Source organism: Penicillium verrucosum (genome assembly GCF_028828655.1).
Source record: "Penicillium verrucosum strain IBT 35672 chromosome Unknown utg000001l_segment0_segment0, whole genome shotgun sequence".
Classification (NCBI taxonomy): domain Eukaryota; kingdom Fungi; phylum Ascomycota; class Eurotiomycetes; order Eurotiales; family Aspergillaceae; genus Penicillium; species Penicillium verrucosum.
In genome coordinates, this window is record NW_026643210.1 from 6,601,501 (window position 1) to 6,618,945 (window position 17,445).

Sequence of the window (17,445 nt, forward strand, 5' to 3'; positions counted from 1 at the left end):
TTGAAATATGTCAAGAGAAGGCGTCGGGATACTTTGACCCGACGTAAAATGGGAGGGAGAATCGTTTGAATACCACACATCTCTCGCCTGCTCAAATAACTAATTGTCTCGCTCAACACAGAATTAACTACCAACATATCAGAATGAGCTCTACCAGCCCCAAACCCAAGGTTATTCATCTTGGGACTATCGACCAGTGCGTTCCCTCCTTTTTTCTTTGTGCCATTGATATCCAATTCACAATATTAACAATCTTCGAACACAGTGCGCAGGCAGCCTGGAGTGCATTGGGTGAAATCGCAGAACTAGTTGAGTCATCGGCAACCAACCGAGCCGAGTTCATCCAAGAGTGCAAAGACGGCAAGCTGGACGGCGTTGTTGCGATATACCGAACAATTGGCTCTGTGACCCTAACAGGGCTCGTAGACGATGAGCTATTGAATGTGCTACCAAGCTCACTCCGATATATCGCGCACTGTGGTGAGTCGAGATTGGTATATGAGTGTTGAAATGGGTACATGTTGACGTGCGACCTCCATAGGAGCCGGATATGACCAAGTGGATGTTCATGCGTGTAGTGCACGCAACCCTCCAATCCGGGTTTCCAATGTCCCAACTGCAGTGGACGATGCCACTGCCGATGTGAACATGTTCCTGATTCTTGGCGCATTGCGCAACTTCAACGCCGGTATGAACGCCTTGCGCGAGGGAAAATGGCGTGGCAACCCGGTGCCTTTTCTCGGCCATGATCCTCAAGGGAAGGTCCTTGGGATTCTGGGAATGGGTGGTATTGGGCGTAATTTGAAGAAGAAGGCAGAAGCCTTTGGGATGAAAGTCATTTATCATAACCGCCGCGAACTCAGTGATGAGATGTCTGCAGGTGCTCAATATGTTTCTTTTGAAGAGCTCTTGTCCACCAGTGACGTGGTCAGCTTGAACCTGCCATTGAATGTAAGTGATTTTCCAGGTCCAAAGAAAACGAAGTATGTTATGATGCTAATTAACCACTTCAAGAAAAATACACGCCATATCATCGGCAAAGCCGAGTTCGCCAAGATGAAGGACGGCGTGGTAGTGGTCAACACTGCCCGCGGTGCTGTCATGGACGAAGCTGCTCTGGTTGATGCCCTGGATAGCGGTAAAGTGTTCTCAGCTGGTCTCGATGTTTTTGAGCGAGAGCCTCAGATTCATCCTGGGCTGCTCAGTAACCAGAATGTAATTCTGGTTCCCCATATGGGTACTTGGACGAGTGAGGTGAGTTGTGTATTTTCCCATAAAAGATGACATGGAACTGACTTGCCAAAAGACAATGCTTGCCATGGAAGAATGGACAATTGGGAACATCCGTATGGCTCTTGAAGTTGGAAAACTGAAGAGCCCAGTTCCGGAACAGGCCGACCTTTAAAGACAGGGCTTTGAAGATGTACATTGTATCTATGAATAACCTTGGACGACCCTCAAACTCACTCGGGTTTTAGGCTCTTGCTGGCTTGGGACATGAGAACTGTGAAAATTGCAGTGAGGGAGGTGTGTATGTAGGTTTCTACTCGACGTACGTATGTCACTGGTTGTCTCAATAAACCTCACACCTACTTAGCCTGCATCCTCATGTAAGCGCCCCTTATTATCATCCACCTGGGGATAGATTCAGCATCGGAAGGCCGCCGCCACTACAAAGCCCCTATCATCCCGAACTACCAACAGCGCTCAAAAATCTCGTCTCACTTCTGTCCACGTTTATGCAAACGGGTCTGTCGAATATTCACTAGGACCTCGATAACAATAGTACAACCACGTGATTATCCATCCGCCAATCCTTCCTGTCTCCTGTCTCCTGTCTCCCAACGGAATACATATATATATATATATATACCGCAAAAGATTTATTGGTGATGTGATACCTTCAGACGTGCTGAAGATATTACTTCAAATGATGCTTCATGGACTTGACTACCTCCACTCTGAGTGCCATGTTGTTCATACTGGTTTGTCTTGTGTTTCTGGTTAACAAAAATGTTAAACTAATTGATCCCAGATTTGAAACCAGACAATATAATGATCAAAGTTGAGGATCCATCTATTTTGGAAGGATCCGCCAGAGATGAATACCAACATCCTCTGCCGCAGAAGAGTTGCTCGGATGGCCGCACAATCTATCTATCTCGGAATGACTTCGGCATTTCCCAAGAGACCACAGGGATAATCCAAATCACTGACTTCGATTTATCTGTGCGTGGGGATAAGCCGAACAGAGGGTGTATCCGGGCGGAAATATATCGAGCTCCAGAGGTTATTCTGGATGCAGGCTATTCGTATAGTGCCGATATCTGGAGCTTGGGTCATGGTATGTCTAGAACTATATTATTACCATATTAAAGCTGACGTCGTTTTGTTAGTTATGGGATGTTCTTGAAGGCAAAAAGCTGTTCAAGGACGCTGATCCCCTTCAAGTTCAAGAGTATGATGAGCTTAACCATCTTGGTCATATTGCTGCATTGTTATGCCCTCCTCCAAAGGAACTCCTAGGCAAAGGAACAAGAACTGATCTCTTTTACAAACCAGACGGTGAAAGCGTTCGCTGACTTACTTTAATAGGGCAATTCAAAGGCACAACCATTGCACCATCGAACTTCAACTTTGAAAACTCAATATGCCACATACATAATGAGGATAAGAGGATGTCCATCGAGTTCGTACAAAGGATGATCAAATGGCACCCAGAAGAACGAAGCACTGCAAAGGAACTACTCCAAGATCCGTGGCTTTATGCGGAGCTTGACGATTGAAATGAGTGTAAGAAGCATACTGGATCTGTTATCATTGTCCAGTTTAGTAGAGAAATCCCGCTCTCCAGGATAAATAACTCTCTTCGCTCTTTTTTACCTTCCATATTTTGCCTCGAATAGGAGTGTCTAGCCTTGTATGTTGTACATCGTAGATCGCAGGTGGTGTATAACTCTCTCATTGGTTATTACCTCACCGCCTGGTTCATTACTGTTTTATTTGTATACTATACACTTTACAGACTCAATTCAGACTCAATTCATATTCAATTCAGATTCAGTTCAGATTCAGTTAGTAAGATAGTAAGGTAGTAAGAAATCAAGAGTCAAGACTTAAGACTTAGGAGTATAAAGAGCCCGGTGTTAAAAAATTAATATCGTATTTGTTAAACAATCGCCTATATATATAGTTATATATATGTTTGCCCTATTTGTTCGTTATTTACTATTTGTTAGCTTGTTTACTATGATCAAGCAGAGTTTAGATGGTTTTAGTAGGGTATATAAACCCCTACATTTCTAGTTTAATCAATTAATAATTCTTCCTCTGCTTTCTTCCCACATAGTAACAGGTTGCTCAACAGTATTCATTTATAAAAAATACTATATAAAGTAACTATAGATTCAACATGGTACTTGTGAAGTGAGAGTGGATCTCAATTATTGCCTGGCAATATAAACCAATGAGAGAGTTATGTGTCGGATGGCATCGCCCGTAGTGGTGAACGGAAATTCTGTTTGATTGGCCAAAAGAGTGGGGCAGTTTTCTGCCGGGCAATATCAATGCGATCCAAGTCTCGATCAATCCACCTACTTGTCTTATTTGAACTCAGCACTCCGTCATGTCTGAATTCTGGAAATCAGCAGTAAGTCCATGTTCTTGCCTGTCTAGAAACTTGCTAACCATGTCACAGCCGCGCTACTGGTGCAAACAGTGCAAGATCTTCATCCGTGACACGCCCTTCGAAAAGACCCAACACGAAGCCAGCCCAAAACATCAAGGCAGCCTCAAGCGCTTCCTTAGACAAATCCACAACGACAATGAACAAAAACAACGAGACTCACAGCGCGCGAAATCCGAAGTCGAGCGGTTGCGACAGGCCGTCAGTGGCGAGCCCTCCACTGAGAAAGACAGTGCGAAAGGAAAAGCGCCGCCAGCCCCCAAATTCACAGAACGCCCTGCTTCCCTAGAGGACCGAAAGAAACAGATGGCACAGCTTGTGGCAATGGGGGTCGCCGTCCCTCAGGAATTCCGCGCCGAGATGGCCGTAGCAGGGGATTGGGAGACGACATCAGAGACAAGGATCGAGGCCAAGCAGGGATTAGAGGGCCCCACAAAGTCAGTCGGAATACGCAAGCGCAAACTTGAAGGTGAAGAGGAGGGGGATGAACATGCGCCTGAGGCTATTGTCAACAAAGGCTGGGGTTCGAGGATGAGGCAATACCCCGGTGCACAAGAGGAAGTGGGCTTGGATGACCTGTTTGCATCCACGAAAGATATCAAGAGGACGAAAACCTTCGTCCCGAAAGTCGAACTTGATGACGAGGAGGCAGCCGCCCAGAAACCTATCCCTACCGCAAATACAGAGGATGTTCCTCCCAAGCCAGAAATCCAAGAGACGAATGAGTCGGTTGTGGTCAAGACCGAAGAGCCCACGCAATCTGCAGTAGAGCCAGTCATTGAAGAGAAACCGCATATTGAGGATGCTGCGCCCGGTGTCATCTTCAAGAAGCGCAAGCCGAAGGCAATGAGGAAATAGTTGCATCTTGAGGATGTGATGTCTGCGAAACTTCCTTGTCATTTCTCAAATTGAAATGCAAGCCTATCTCCTTGATCATCCTAACTCCTCGTGGGGCCTGATACACCCAATCTGTTGGCCTTTGGTCTGTGACCCCCAAATCTGCAAGTCTGCGACTGGTTGCTTGTAGCAACAGACACACAATGCATGACTTTCACTATTCCAAATGATACCAGAGATGTGCCGAGTCTTGGACAAAAGGCTTGTGGCAGAAAGTCCGTTCCGAAAGTCCGTTCCGAAAGTCCGTTCCCCAGGATGTACTTCGAACCCATTCACCCAGAGGATTATTTGCAAGCCTAACCCTTCTGCATGGAATGCCTGTCTTCAAACGCGTCACCCATTGATTAGCAGACCTGTGGCTCTGAAGCATGAGTCTCTGGCTATGTAGGGTTGAATCATGCCCACGCCTTTTCGCAGGATGATCTACAGCGTTCATGGATCCGTACATTTTGGACCAAAAAACCAAGTACAACACTATAAATTCGAGCTTATGTTAATCAATTCTAATATAAGAGGATAATACCAGCCAAACATTCAGCAATATAAATAAAATATAAATAAAATAAAAGTAAATAAGATTGAAACAAGTGTATATAAAACCTCGGAATATGCAATGTTGGGGTAGAAAGCGGACGGAGGTTTGCCACTATAATTTTTTTTCCCTTCGCAATCAAAGCGGAGAGTTTCAACGCCGGAAAGGAAAGCTCCTTAAGCCTCTCTTTCGCGCTTTTCCTGACCGCCGACCCTCGCATTTGCATAGTCTCCCTGCGATTTGTGTTTCTGTCGATCTAATTTTATAAATTTATCTACCTGGTAAGTCTTGGACATCTTGGAAATTCGAGAGTCGCGATCCCCGCAGCCCTGTCAATCCCTCGACATGCGCATCGTCTCGCGCCGGAGCCTCAACTACCTTGTGCGATATTATGTCCAGTATTCCTGCTGTCAAAAGAGGTCATTGAGTGCTGGATTCTACCTTGCGATACTTTTCGGAGACCCAGTGGGAGTTGTGTGAACAGATGGTTGCATTTGAGCCTGGTCGGCCACCGCGAATGCGACCTACAAAACCTCAATTTGCTAGCAGGATATCTGGACATGCCACGAGGTCTCTATATCTTTGATGTGGAAATTCGTACAAATGCACAGTCTTTGCGCTCAGTACTATATCCAGCACATGGTTTATCCACCGATTGGATTTAAAGACGTGGAAATGGAGGCCCTGCGCTAGCACGGTGCTTCTTTCCTGGCGATGCTCATGATCGACACCGAGGACTCTCTGCCTTTACCGCACCCTATCACTCTCCACTGGGGAACACTCATGAGATTGCAGTTTGAATATGTTGACTAACAAATGCTGGACCCCACAGATCATAGGGAATAAATGATTTCTAACTCCCCATCCGTTCGACCTGGTGTGATTTCTTCGCTCAGCCACAAACCAGACGACCTTTGACCTTGCCTACTCGATTAAATACCTTATCTTCGAAGCCTACTTGCAAAATACCCACCAATTTTCCCATCCGATCGACAGTTTCATTGGGAGACTGTGAATTCCAATATGGCGGAGCCGACGGACTCGAGGGCCCCGCCTGGCGAATCCACCAATCCTGCGACCGAACCGAATGCGCCGGCTGTTCAGACAGACCAACCTTTAGCCCAGAATGAGCTGCCTCCCGTGGAAACAAGCCAAGAACCGGTAGCGCCAGCACAACAAGCTCAACCAGCAGATCCAGCACCAGCAGATCCAGCACCGACAGCACCGGCAGAACCGCCAGTTGAAGCTGCACCGCCGGAAGTGCTACCCATACCAGAAGTACCAGCAACATCAGAAGCACCAGCAGAGCCAAACTCGTCCGCTGCAGGCCCACCACAGGATGCGGGCACGTATCAGCTCGAAGATGCTACTCAGCCAGCACAAGGTCCAGATGTGACTTTACCGTCTGTCGAGTCGTCACTTCCAGCGATTGATCCATCACTTCCACCCATGGACACGTCAAACGGCTTCGATGATTCAGAATTACACTCCTTTGATGCGTTGCCTTCAATAGGTTCATCTGCGCCCCCCGATATGTCACTGCCTGCGATTGATACAAGTCTCCCCTCTCTCGACCATTCCTTACCAGCAATCGGAACTGATGATATCCCAACAATGGATGGCCATGATTTTGGCAACGATAGTCATCTAGATCATCACGATGCGAACGTCGGCATGGCAGACTCTACGGGTGGACATGATAATGGGACTGTGAATGGTGCATCTCATTATCATTCGACCAACGGCTACCAATATTCGAATAGTCCTGCTCAATCACAACAACCGGGAAGCCAGCAGTCACCCCAGACGCATACCCACCAGTTTCAGACACAACCACAACATTATCAGCAAAACGACATGTATCACAATTCCGGTTCCCAAGGACAGGTGCCACAGGCACCGATTGGATCGCCGCTCCCAAACAATATGCCTCCGATGGCTTCTATGGGACAGTACATGGCTGGATATCCCTCTAATATGGGGAATGCGCAAATGCGATACCAACTTCCGGGGGATCCGAACAAGATGTTATCAGGCAATAGACACAAGAAAGAGGTCAAGCGACGCACAAAAACCGGTTGTTTAACTTGTCGCAAACGAAGAATCAAGGTGAGCGCAAATGTAGTTTTCGCGGGGCGGAGTCTTTCGCTCGCTTGTGCCCGTCAGACCCCGCCATTTTATTTTGTCCGCTTAAATCCACCTCCCTCTCAACCTCCAACTTTTTTTTCATTCTGTTTTTTGAATATCTGCATATTTCTACAAGTTCTAACTCTCTTTTAGTGTGACGAAGCACATCCGGTCTGCAGAAATTGTGTGAAAAGCAAACGTGAATGTTTGGGCTACGATCCTGTGTTTCGGACTCAAGCATCTACACCATCAGCTATCCAACCAGCTCCTAACCCTCCTCCTTCGCTGGTCGTCAATCCACAAGGCCCTTCTACCTCATCAGCACCTTCATATCCTTCCTATCCTTCTGCGCCTCCCGGGTACATGCCCGCTTCGTCTCAACCATTCGCACCTTCCCTCCACTCCGAATCGCCCACTGCCTCTGCCGATCAACACGAGCACGGGGCTTCCATTGATTCTTCTTTGGCGACAAACCATCAATCCAATCATACAGATATGCAGAACACTGGCGTGCCACGTCAACAGGGCTCAGACCCTTCGTATAAAGGTGAGTTCATATAATTTGTTTTCTGAATCTGCGCATTGCAGCATTGTGCATGAGTAGCTAACAATTTGTCTGCACAGCCAAAAACCTCTATGTCAATGACCTCTTCTCTTTGAGGGGAATCGCCCCTCCTCCTCCCCACCCTGTCGCAACTCTTCCCCCCGGCCGCCTGGAGGAGATCCAGGCAGTTTTCCTGGCCACATACGCACCTGCCATCGACAAGCTTCTCGAGGTTCGCTGGTATTCAGAGAATGCTCTCTCATTACTCATGGCCGATGCCCAGCTTATGGCCGATTATTCAGCTTTGATCATCGCATTCAACGAATGGGATCTTCAAGACGGTGAAACCCTTGCTCGTCTAGAGAGTTTCGAAGCCTCCATTATCTGGAAAAGCATGTCGTTGTGTCGACAGGTACCGGATGGGGAAACAGGACAACAGGGGCGAGACTGGAATCTCTGTGTGTCTTGCGCGCGATTGAACGTGGTCGAGGCATTGCTTACTTGGAACCACCTGGACTCCAACCCCTTGTCGCGGGAGCTAGTCATGGATGCGGCCAACCCCCCGAACACTCCAGATCAATTCCAGAGCCGCCAATTGGATTTCTGGGACCAGGTCGGAGAATTCCTTACACTTTATGACAACGAGGCAAGCTCGGCTAAGCAGATTGACGACACCCTCAGCCGGTGTCGACAATTGCTGGACACATACGAGAACCGTGACATCATATACTCCATCTCCGTCGCACGTCACTTAGGACAGCGTTGGGCTGACTTCCCCAACAGCCTGCCCAAGGTGGGCTACACCACCGAGAAAGAGGCGGGAACCAGGCTTTTCGTCGCACAGAAGTTCCTCGAAGAAGAAGCCGAGGGCAAGGGCACAACACAAGTCTACAAGCGGGTTTGCTGCATGGCAGTCCGTTCATGGTGGGTTGCTCGCGGGTAATCCACTTTAATAGGACTAGCATCGCTTCCCAGCGTTTGCACTGCCCCTCATACTCTTTTCATCCCTCCTTGCATAATGAGTTCCTAATCAAGGGCCATTACACCCTCCTCTCGATCCTGCGTCCTCACGGGGTTTTCATCTTGTTCTTTTGCGGTCGATAAAAAAAAAGCATCATGGTCAGGCGTTGTGTTTCTTTTGCTCTGAATGATACGATGTCTATTCTCTGCCTGTTCACATTTCTTTTTTTTTCTCTCTCTCTTTTTCTATTGGGGGTTTAGGGGATTGGGCAGTGAGCGAGCAAAACACTACGGCGTTTTGGCCTTTTCTTCCCCCGAACATGTGGAATCGTAGTGATTCCACCTGTCTTGTGTACATATAGACCGCATAATGTCTGTCACTCGAATTTGTTTTTTTTTTCTTTTTTTTTCTTTTTTTTTTCTGCTGTAGCGCTTTTACCATCACTTCACCTGAGATATTACTTTGATCTGCAAATGCGATTGGAAAAGGCAAGCTTTCTGTTTCAGCTTCAGATCCAACAGAATTGCAGATTAATGGCGTGGGGGCTAGTGAATTAGTCTAGTGATTGCAGGCAGGGGCCCTTCCATAGGCTCTCTCTTCCTACTCTCACATTTCAGCGAATCAATTCCCGTTAACATGCATAAATATTGCAAATTATGATCAATTGCTTCGTGGTGTAGACCGAATACCATTTCAAAGGACTACCTTGTAGACGCATAATCAAAAACCTCGACCCGAATCCTAACCTCGCCCACTTCACTCTGAAACAGGAACCCGATGTCCCTCGTTGAATCAACTAGCTCCACCTCTCTACGCACAAACCGACTCTTGTCAAGACCATCCCCATCCCTCGCTGTCTCAAGCCCAGAGCTAATACCAGGTCGATCCTCATCTTCACTATCCTCATCCCATTCAACGACACCCTCATCCCCAACTTCCTTCTCCACAGGATCCCACTCATCCGTCTCCCAGACCAACCGGAACCCAAACGCCGGTAGCCCGAAGAGCCGCGACACAAGCGCCTTGACCTGGTACGTATCGAACGAACCAGGAATCTCCTTGACTTGGCTCTTGGAGTCGTCGTTTCCAAGCGGCAGACGGAACGCCATTTTAACCAGACGCGCTGCTACGGACCGCGGATGAATGACTCTCGCACCGGAGGAATCTGACACAACTGCTCTTGCGATAGTCGGCTCGACGTATAGCTCACACAGTTCGCTGTACCGCGGGTGCGTAGCGAGGATGGCGGGCTCTTCTTCTTCAGTCGTGGCGGAGAGCTCCTTGCCGATGAGGGATAGGTAGTACATCTCTGCGTTGGAGCGGTCTTGGGGTGAGATGGTGCTGTAGTTTAGGGTGGTGAGGGATGATGGGAAGCGAGATAGGGTTAGCATGAAGGCTTCGTCGACGGTCATTGGTTTAGAGGCTTCTGTGACGGAGGGTGGGAGGGGTGGTTGGTCGAAGAGGGGGTTGGCGGTGATTCGGAGGGTGGTTAGGCCTGGGAAGACGGTGGGGAGTTTGTTGAGGATCGTCCAGGAGGTGATGCTGTTGCGGGATATATCGAGGGAGCGGAGAGTTTGCGGGAATTGGAAGTCTAGGATTGTTGTATCTGTAGTGTTTTGGTTCACAGTGCTGATGTTGTTCCCACGGATGGAGAGGTGCTCTAATTTTGGGAGTGCGGCGAGATGTCGAAGGGCTGATATTGAGGTGATCTCGTTGTGCTCGAGGGTTAATGTTGTGATAGTGCTAGGGAGTGGACAGGTTATCTCAGTGAGTTGGTTCGCAGATGTTGCGAGAGATGTCAAGCTAGGGAATCGATATGCAATGACAGCAATCTATCTCTGAAGTCAGCTTGCCTCGAGATTGTCTGTGGTGGATAGGGCACATACTTCATCCCAGCTAAGCAGGGTTTCTTCTAGATGTAGCTCGGTGATCCCATTGAAGGTCAGGTCATCCTCCAAAGCTTGAAATCGGTTTCCGCTTTTCTCCAGTTAGCTCTGCCATTTACGCGATGACCGCATTTGAGACTCACTTCAACTTCAGCTTCTTCAGGTGCTTAAGCTGGTTGCAAATATCCCAAACATCGCGCCACCGGCTCAATAAGCTTCGACTAAGATCAAGTTCTGTGATCTTGGGGCAAGTTTCTCCAATCTTTTGTGCTTCCTCGCTATGTAAGACTTGAACCTGGTTGTAGGATGCAAGAACCCCGACAACCCGTAAGCCATCAAGCAAGACAATGCGTAACTCTTGGAGCTCAGCAAGCTGTTTCCGAATCTTGTCGAAGCCAACTTCTTCAACAACCTTGCCACTAATTTCAATTGCCTTGCCTCGAGCTGTTGCCCCACTGATCAAATCATTTTGGGCAACGCTGTTCACAGACTCAGAAGCATACTTCTCCCGCAGGGCTTCTAGAAAGCTCAGGGGCTGGTCTGAAGGTCTGTCGGGGCGAACAAAAGACCCCGCCATTGGATGTTTGCTTTTGCCTGAAGCTAGGTTAGCAATAATCGGAATGTAAAAGTAAGGAATTCATACATGAGAAGTACCTGATGCCTTTATGCTCTCCTGAGTGTTTGCCACGACTTGCATCGTCCCATTCGACACCCAACCAATTGCCGGTGGTCCCTTGAACGGTGCCCACATATCGAATAGTACTTAAGTGACCATCAAATGACCGACGTTGGCCTACAGCAGGGACACTCATAGCTCAAGCCAGACCTAACAGGTCATTTGTTCCAGTGGTATGGTGAGTGCTACTTTGTACTGTGTGATCCATGATATCGCCCAAACAGCCAGCTTATATAATCAATGGCATTCCATCTGTGGACTTCACTTGGATTAATAGACACATTCCATGCAATTATGCCTAAGACACTTATATATAGTGTATTAAGTCACACTACAAATAAGAATGCTTATTTTTGAAGCCTTTTTCCTAAAATAAAGTCAATGAAGGGGACATGTTCTAGTATGTAAAGCAAAGCAGCATCTAATAACTCACCATTACGGGCGACTAAACGTGCCATCTTTGACTTAATTATTATTGGTTCATAGTTATTGCCAGTAATTTTTAAGGTTAGTCATCTGAAGGCCATTTGAATGCCTGATTTTGTACAACATAGTGTTTATGTCTGAATTAGTATTATGATGGAGGGTTCAATAAGCAAGGTATCTGAGGCTATTCCCACCACAAAAATCCCCGTATACACATATTTCTCGGCGTTGAGTTTTTGTTTTTTAACTATACGAACTTGTACTGTTATAGGAAGTGCCAATGGCAATATATGGTGGTAGAGCGGTTAACGCCTGCTACGTGACCGTCCCGTAATAGGTACGACGACGAATACCAAACCGGAGCCGGAGCCTTTGTAATATGCGAGGACTAATACTGAAGCCTTCCGCCTAAAGAGTAGTAGTAATTTGCTTATTAGAAGGGCCAATTGTCTTTATCGTGAATAGAGGGCGTTTGTGGTATATGGTTAGGAGATCCGCTCAATTCCCTATATCTGAATTCGTGCGTCTCCTTATTGTACGGTATCAAGGTGCGCATAAAGTATCGCATATAGAATTAAATGATATAACCGCCCTAAAGAAGAGTACTAGTAATTTCATCTTTGTAAGGTTCAAGAACAATAGAAGGGCGCCCGGCTGGCATAATAAGAGTATGTTGTATATGCTTCGAGAAGGCGGTGGTGAAAGCGGGACGGGCAGTATAAACCAATACTATTAGCTACGATAGGAAGGCGGTCGCTATAAATACCGCCTTCGTAAAACACCTAGTTATGTTGTAGATAGTTCAACTCCCTCCAACTTTCTTCACTCCAGCGTCGACAAGATGGATTACCAGGTATGTACTCGCGGAGCTTGCACGTCTCATATTATTAATCGATCACATGCACGATGCTAACACATGTCACAGAACCGAGCAGGTTCCAAATTCGGCGGCGGCGGCGTGGCCTCGAAGTCCGCCACCAATGCTGATCGACGCGAGCGACTGCGCAAGCTCGCCATGGAAACAATGGATATTGAGAAAGATCCCTACATCTTCCGAAACCATCTGGGCACATTCGAGTGCCGACTCTGCCTGACGGTCCACCAGAACGACGGCTCGTACCTTGCCCACACCCAGGGCCGCAAGCACCAAACCAACCTCGCTCGACGTGCCGCACGCGAGGCCCGCGAAGGCAAGAACCAGGACCCATCGTCTATGCCTGGTGCCGCGGGCGTGCAGGTCAAGAAACAGCTCATCAAAATCGGCCTGCCTGGATACAGAATCACCAAGATCAGGGACCCTCTGACGCGCCAGCTGGGCCTGCTGTTCCAGCTGCAGTTCCAGGAGATCACCCCGGGTATTAAGCCCCGTGTGCGCTTCATGTCGGCCTTTGAGCAGAAGGTTGAGCCCCCCGACAACCGGTACCAGTACTTGATTGTTGCTGCGGAGCCTTACCAGAATTGTGCGTTCAAGTTGCAAGCTAAGGAGATTGATCGTCGTGATGAACGCTACTGGACTTGGTTCGATGAGGACCTCAAGGAGTTCTGGATTCAGGTTATGTTTAAGACTGAGCGCGAGGAGATGTTCAGTGGTGTGCCTGGTTTGGCCCCTACCCAGTCTTGAACTTGCTTCCTATTTGCCCTTGTTTCCCATCTATGTCTCGCTCTGCTTTCTTTCGGACACGCATCAACAGATGGGTGGTTGGCGCCATGGCGGGAATCGGGATAAGGCGTTTCGGGGTTGTTCTATGTTCCTAGTTTTTATCTGATTCTCGAGCGACTCCCTTTTCATGACAATGAAGTTCAATTTTAATGGCAGACATGCTATCAACAGTTCCAATGTTTTTTTTTTTTTTTTAAGGAAAGCTGTTTTCTGACTCTACAATAATGTTAATAGGGGATTGGTACATACAAGAGACCCCCCTCTGTAGTTATAGTTAATGGGGCTCTCCTGCCTGAAAACCTAGGCATTAGTCCTACCGCCTTCTTATTAGGAAGTGGGTCATGCCTCGATACCTATATATGTGCCTACCGTCTTTCTCACCGCCTTCTAGAAAGAGCTTTCACACCGCCTTTTGTCAAACTACCCCTAACACTAGTTATAGGACGATAGCAGATACCTGCAATTTGTATGCAAAATACATAGTAAAAACAAGTAACTTTAGTCTTATGTATGTTATAGGACTCGAGTAGCTAGAAACTTCATCACCCAGGCCAGCACCCAGGCCAGCACGTAGCAACCGTAGTCTTCCCCTGATACTCTCACGTAGGATCGTTCTATATACCGAGATCCTTCGTCGTAAGAGGAGAGTCGAGGACGCGGACGAGGACGAGGAAGGCCGCGGGGACCTGCATAAGAAGCATATGCATGTTCACCCTGTATGAGTAAATAAATGCTTAAATCAATGAAATGTACGATTTTTTCTGATTAAAATGCATGTTTTTTTTACTATGTAAACCGGAATTCCTATAGTGGTGGCAGAATTATATGGCAGAAAACTCTGCAATGGCAGAATACATGGCAGAATTCAGTGTCGCACCCAATATAGAAGGCGGTAATTTGGGTGCCTGAATTTTCAGACATGAATCCCATTACAGAGGGCCCTATCAATAGTCAGCTGTTTAGTTATTATTGCTAGAAAGGCAGATATAGTTAGAAAAGACAAATGCAGTGTATTTTTTTTAGGGTAATATCCTGATATCCTAAAAACAGCTGGGTCTCTCCGAAAATTGACAAATAGTGTGTGTATCGTCTTGAGGAGGATGCAAGGCGTTAGTTAACTAGATACATGTATGTATCAACAATGAAACCGAAGATGGGTCATGATTCGGGAAAACAACATCGCTGGTATGCTCAATGATAATGGGCAACGAAGTGAAAATGAAACCGAGCTTATTTCTGACCGACAAAAGAGTACCATTGAGAAACGGAGGATGCAAGCCCTGCTTGCTTCCGTTGTCCTTCGAAATCGGTCAGTCTCGGAACACAACAAACCAATCTAAGTGGTTTGGAAGGCATTGAAGGCCTTATAGGTGTAGCCGATGAATGGCAAACTCATCTCGGCTTCCTGCGAGTCCGGCATGGCACGGGCTTGGGCACGGTGGATCGCGCTGGTATCCTCCTGAGGAATTTCATCAATCGGGAAGTATGACACATCAATGTTTGAGCTGAGGCGTGGCTCGAAGGGAGCACGGATGCCGCGCAGTTGGTCCCAAACAACACCCCTGAAGAAGGGGTGGTTCTTGATCTGCGTCGCGCCTCCGTGCTGACCACCTTCGCTGCCAATACGGTGATCTGGGTCACATAAGAAACTAAGCAATTTTGTTAGCGGGTGCTCCTTTTAGATTTTCGATAGACGTCTAAGAACTTACCTTCGGATCAGGGCCTCAGAGTCACGCCCAAGAACCAGTTCATCGGGGAAGTACAAGCACTCTCTCCAGTTCACGATTTTCCGGTAGGTGTCATTTGTGTCTTCAGCACAGAAAGGAGGCCAGCCTACGAGGCATTCAAACATGATAGCACCGACAGACCACCAATCACAGAGATAAGTGTAGCCTTGACCGTTGAAAATCTCAGGAGCAATATAATCGGGAGTTCCGACAGTCGAATAGGCCATTGCACGACGAGACTTTCGCCAGGTGTTGATCTGACCACGGTTGGACACTGTCAGATTGATGGCGTCATTGAAGTATCCAGAGTTGCGGTTCCGATCCTTGGAAGTAGAGTTCTTGAGGAGGTTTTGGTAGTAAGCGTTGTCATGAGTCTTCTTGCCTCCGGTGGATAGACCGAAGTCAGTAAGCTTGACGTGTCCACCGCGGTCAAGCAAGATGTTGTCAGGTTTAATATCACTGCACAAGAAAGATTAATTAGTATGGATTGTCTCTTATGTCGTCTATGCGCCCTATTCTTCTGTAGAGAAACAATAGTGCACATGCCGATGTCCCAACCGGGAACCGAAAACAAAGCATCACTTACCGATGGAGGAAACCAAGCTTGTGTACGGCTTCGATTGCCATCACAACCTCGGCCATGTAGAACCGTGTGATATCCTCAGAGAAGATCTCATACTTGATCAACATGGTCATCAAATCACCACCGGGCAAAAACTCCATCAGCAGGTAAAGGTACGCAGCATCCTGGAACGACGCGTGAAGCTTCACAAGCCAAGGATTATCCTTCGAATCCGCCAGAATATCACGCTCGGCACGGACGTGGGCTAATTGGTCCTTCTTGAACATTTCGGTCTTGATCAACGACTTGAGGGCGTAAATCTTGCCATCAGTCTTGCGTTGCACGAGCTTGACCTCACCGAAAGCACCCTTTCCGATAATCTTGATGGTCTGGAAGTTCGCCGGCGTCTCCTTTGTCCGCAGGAACCGAAGGAAATCGGACTCTCTCTTGGAAATCAAGTCGGCATCCTGGCGCTTCTTTTCGATGGGGATATTGGGTTCACGGATTGTTTTGTCAAGTTCCGCCGATCTGTAGGGGCGGACATCATAGGTGAGCCACGACTCCGGGAAGAAATTCCAGGCCTTCCATTTGGGAAATGGATACTTACCGCATATTACGGTCACGGGCCCGTTCGATATTCTCGTGGAAGAACACAGTCACCAGCTCCTTTGCTGCCTTTCCTCGCTTGTGCGTATTCTCGGAGTACCGGTCGGGGAAGCGTTGCAACTCTTCATTCTCGGGAAGTGGGCGAGGGCTGCGGGGCACAGGGGGGATCAGGTGTGATGCTTGGGCCTGTGTTTGGGCGGGGGAACCACCGGCGGTGCGAGGCCGCTGGGCTGGGGAACCAGTCCGACTATTGAAAAATCCTGCACGGCTTGCGTTAAGGTCCTGATTGGAGAATTGCTGGATCAGACCGTTGGTGCCGTCGGGGTAGCCTGGACGTGCTTGGTAGGCGGGTTGGGGCGATTGCAATGCTTGCTGTTGCGCGTACTGCTGCTGCTGCTGCTGTTGCTGTTGCTGTACATACTGCGGCTGCACCTGCTGGGCTGGGTAATTGTTGGGCATGAAATAACCCGGTGCGTAAGCTGGATTGGAGGGATCGACGTATTCCTGGGCCCCCTGAGTTTGATAGATGGGCTGGGGGAAGGCAGAGGGGGTAGTGGGATAGGCGCGGTTGTTGGCATTGTAGTTACGGTCATAGCCGTAATTCATGTTGTTTCGATTGTTATTGTTGGGATCCATCTTGACTCGAACTCCTAAGGGACTTTTCAAGATAGATGGGGGGAGAAAGAAAGTTGGGAGGGAGGGAGTTGACGAGGGCGGGGAGTTCAAAGAAGCGGTGGCTCAGGAGGCAATCTAGCCCCCGACTACTGGTTGACTTGTTTACATGTTACATGTTTCCACTCGAATTGAAACAACTGTGTGTTTGTGTGTGTTCCCAATGTCTGTGATACTTTCCTTTTTATCCAATGAATCACTCAGAGTAGGCGGCTAAATATTTTGAGGGGAATTGCCAGTATGCTAGCGTTGTTGGGGCTAATATTGAGATTTTATAAGACAAGAAGGCCTATTCTCACTTAGGGGTTCTTTTTTTTTCCCTCAGTTCCCGAGTCTCTTATAGGCTTAATGAAGCTGGAACCCGTAAAGCTGGCAATATTCCTACGTAGAATATCCCTTCCAGAATATCCCTACGGAGGATATCACTGGATATCACAGGATGTCACTTGTTCAACTCATCGTGGGGTTGATAGGTCACGTGCCA

At 47.8% G+C, this 17,445-nt stretch overlaps 7 protein-coding genes across 7 annotated transcripts; 5 read left to right on the top strand and 2 right to left on the bottom strand.

The window, feature by feature from the left end:
* Nucleotides 1-143: 143 nt before the first annotated feature.
* N7516_002449 (D-mandelate dehydrogenase-like dehydrogenase) lies at nucleotides 144-1,405 on the top strand (the record flags this gene model as incomplete). Its single annotated transcript, XM_057215169.1, has 5 exons — nucleotides 144-196; nucleotides 266-480; nucleotides 542-951; nucleotides 1,015-1,254; nucleotides 1,307-1,405. The coding sequence occupies 5 exons, from the start codon at nucleotides 144-146 to the stop codon at nucleotides 1,403-1,405; spliced, it is 1,017 nt and encodes a 338-aa protein (XP_057077052.1).
* A 528-nt stretch (nucleotides 1,406-1,933) lies between these two features.
* N7516_002450 (uncharacterized protein) lies at nucleotides 1,934-2,786 on the top strand (the record flags this gene model as incomplete). Its single annotated transcript, XM_057215170.1, has 4 exons — nucleotides 1,934-1,985; nucleotides 2,036-2,344; nucleotides 2,416-2,565; nucleotides 2,596-2,786. 4 exons carry the CDS (start codon nucleotides 1,934-1,936, stop codon nucleotides 2,784-2,786), a joined length of 702 nt encoding a protein of 233 aa, XP_057077053.1.
* An 839-nt stretch (nucleotides 2,787-3,625) lies between these two features.
* Nucleotides 3,626-4,543, top strand: N7516_002451 (putative formin binding protein; the record flags this gene model as incomplete). The annotated part of the gene is made up of 2 exons (XM_057215171.1): nucleotides 3,626-3,649; nucleotides 3,698-4,543. 2 exons carry the CDS (start codon nucleotides 3,626-3,628, stop codon nucleotides 4,541-4,543), a joined length of 870 nt encoding a protein of 289 aa, XP_057077054.1.
* A 1,594-nt stretch (nucleotides 4,544-6,137) lies between these two features.
* N7516_002452 (putative C6 finger domain protein) lies at nucleotides 6,138-8,728 on the top strand (the record flags this gene model as incomplete). The annotated part of the gene is made up of 3 exons (XM_057215172.1): nucleotides 6,138-7,223; nucleotides 7,395-7,788; nucleotides 7,866-8,728. 3 exons carry the CDS (start codon nucleotides 6,138-6,140, stop codon nucleotides 8,726-8,728), a joined length of 2,343 nt encoding a protein of 780 aa, XP_057077055.1.
* Nucleotides 8,729-9,447: 719 nt separating this feature from the next.
* Nucleotides 9,448-11,444, bottom strand: N7516_002453 (uncharacterized protein; the record flags this gene model as incomplete). Its single annotated transcript, XM_057215173.1, has 4 exons — nucleotides 9,448-10,578; nucleotides 10,633-10,723; nucleotides 10,776-11,226; nucleotides 11,276-11,444. The coding sequence occupies 4 exons, from the start codon at nucleotides 11,442-11,444 to the stop codon at nucleotides 9,448-9,450; spliced, it is 1,842 nt and encodes a 613-aa protein (XP_057077056.1).
* Nucleotides 11,445-12,575: 1,131 nt separating this feature from the next.
* On the top strand, nucleotides 12,576-13,355 carry N7516_002454 (spliceosome assembly protein PRP11; the record flags this gene model as incomplete). The annotated part of the gene is made up of 2 exons (XM_057215174.1): nucleotides 12,576-12,587; nucleotides 12,660-13,355. The coding sequence occupies 2 exons, from the start codon at nucleotides 12,576-12,578 to the stop codon at nucleotides 13,353-13,355; spliced, it is 708 nt and encodes a 235-aa protein (XP_057077057.1).
* Nucleotides 13,356-14,730: 1,375 nt separating this feature from the next.
* On the bottom strand, nucleotides 14,731-16,925 carry N7516_002455 (serine/threonine protein kinase CBK1; the record flags this gene model as incomplete). The annotated part of the gene is made up of 4 exons (XM_057215175.1): nucleotides 14,731-15,043; nucleotides 15,104-15,580; nucleotides 15,708-16,211; nucleotides 16,291-16,925. The coding sequence occupies 4 exons, from the start codon at nucleotides 16,923-16,925 to the stop codon at nucleotides 14,731-14,733; spliced, it is 1,929 nt and encodes a 642-aa protein (XP_057077058.1).
* Between the last annotated feature and the right edge of the window lie 520 nt (nucleotides 16,926-17,445).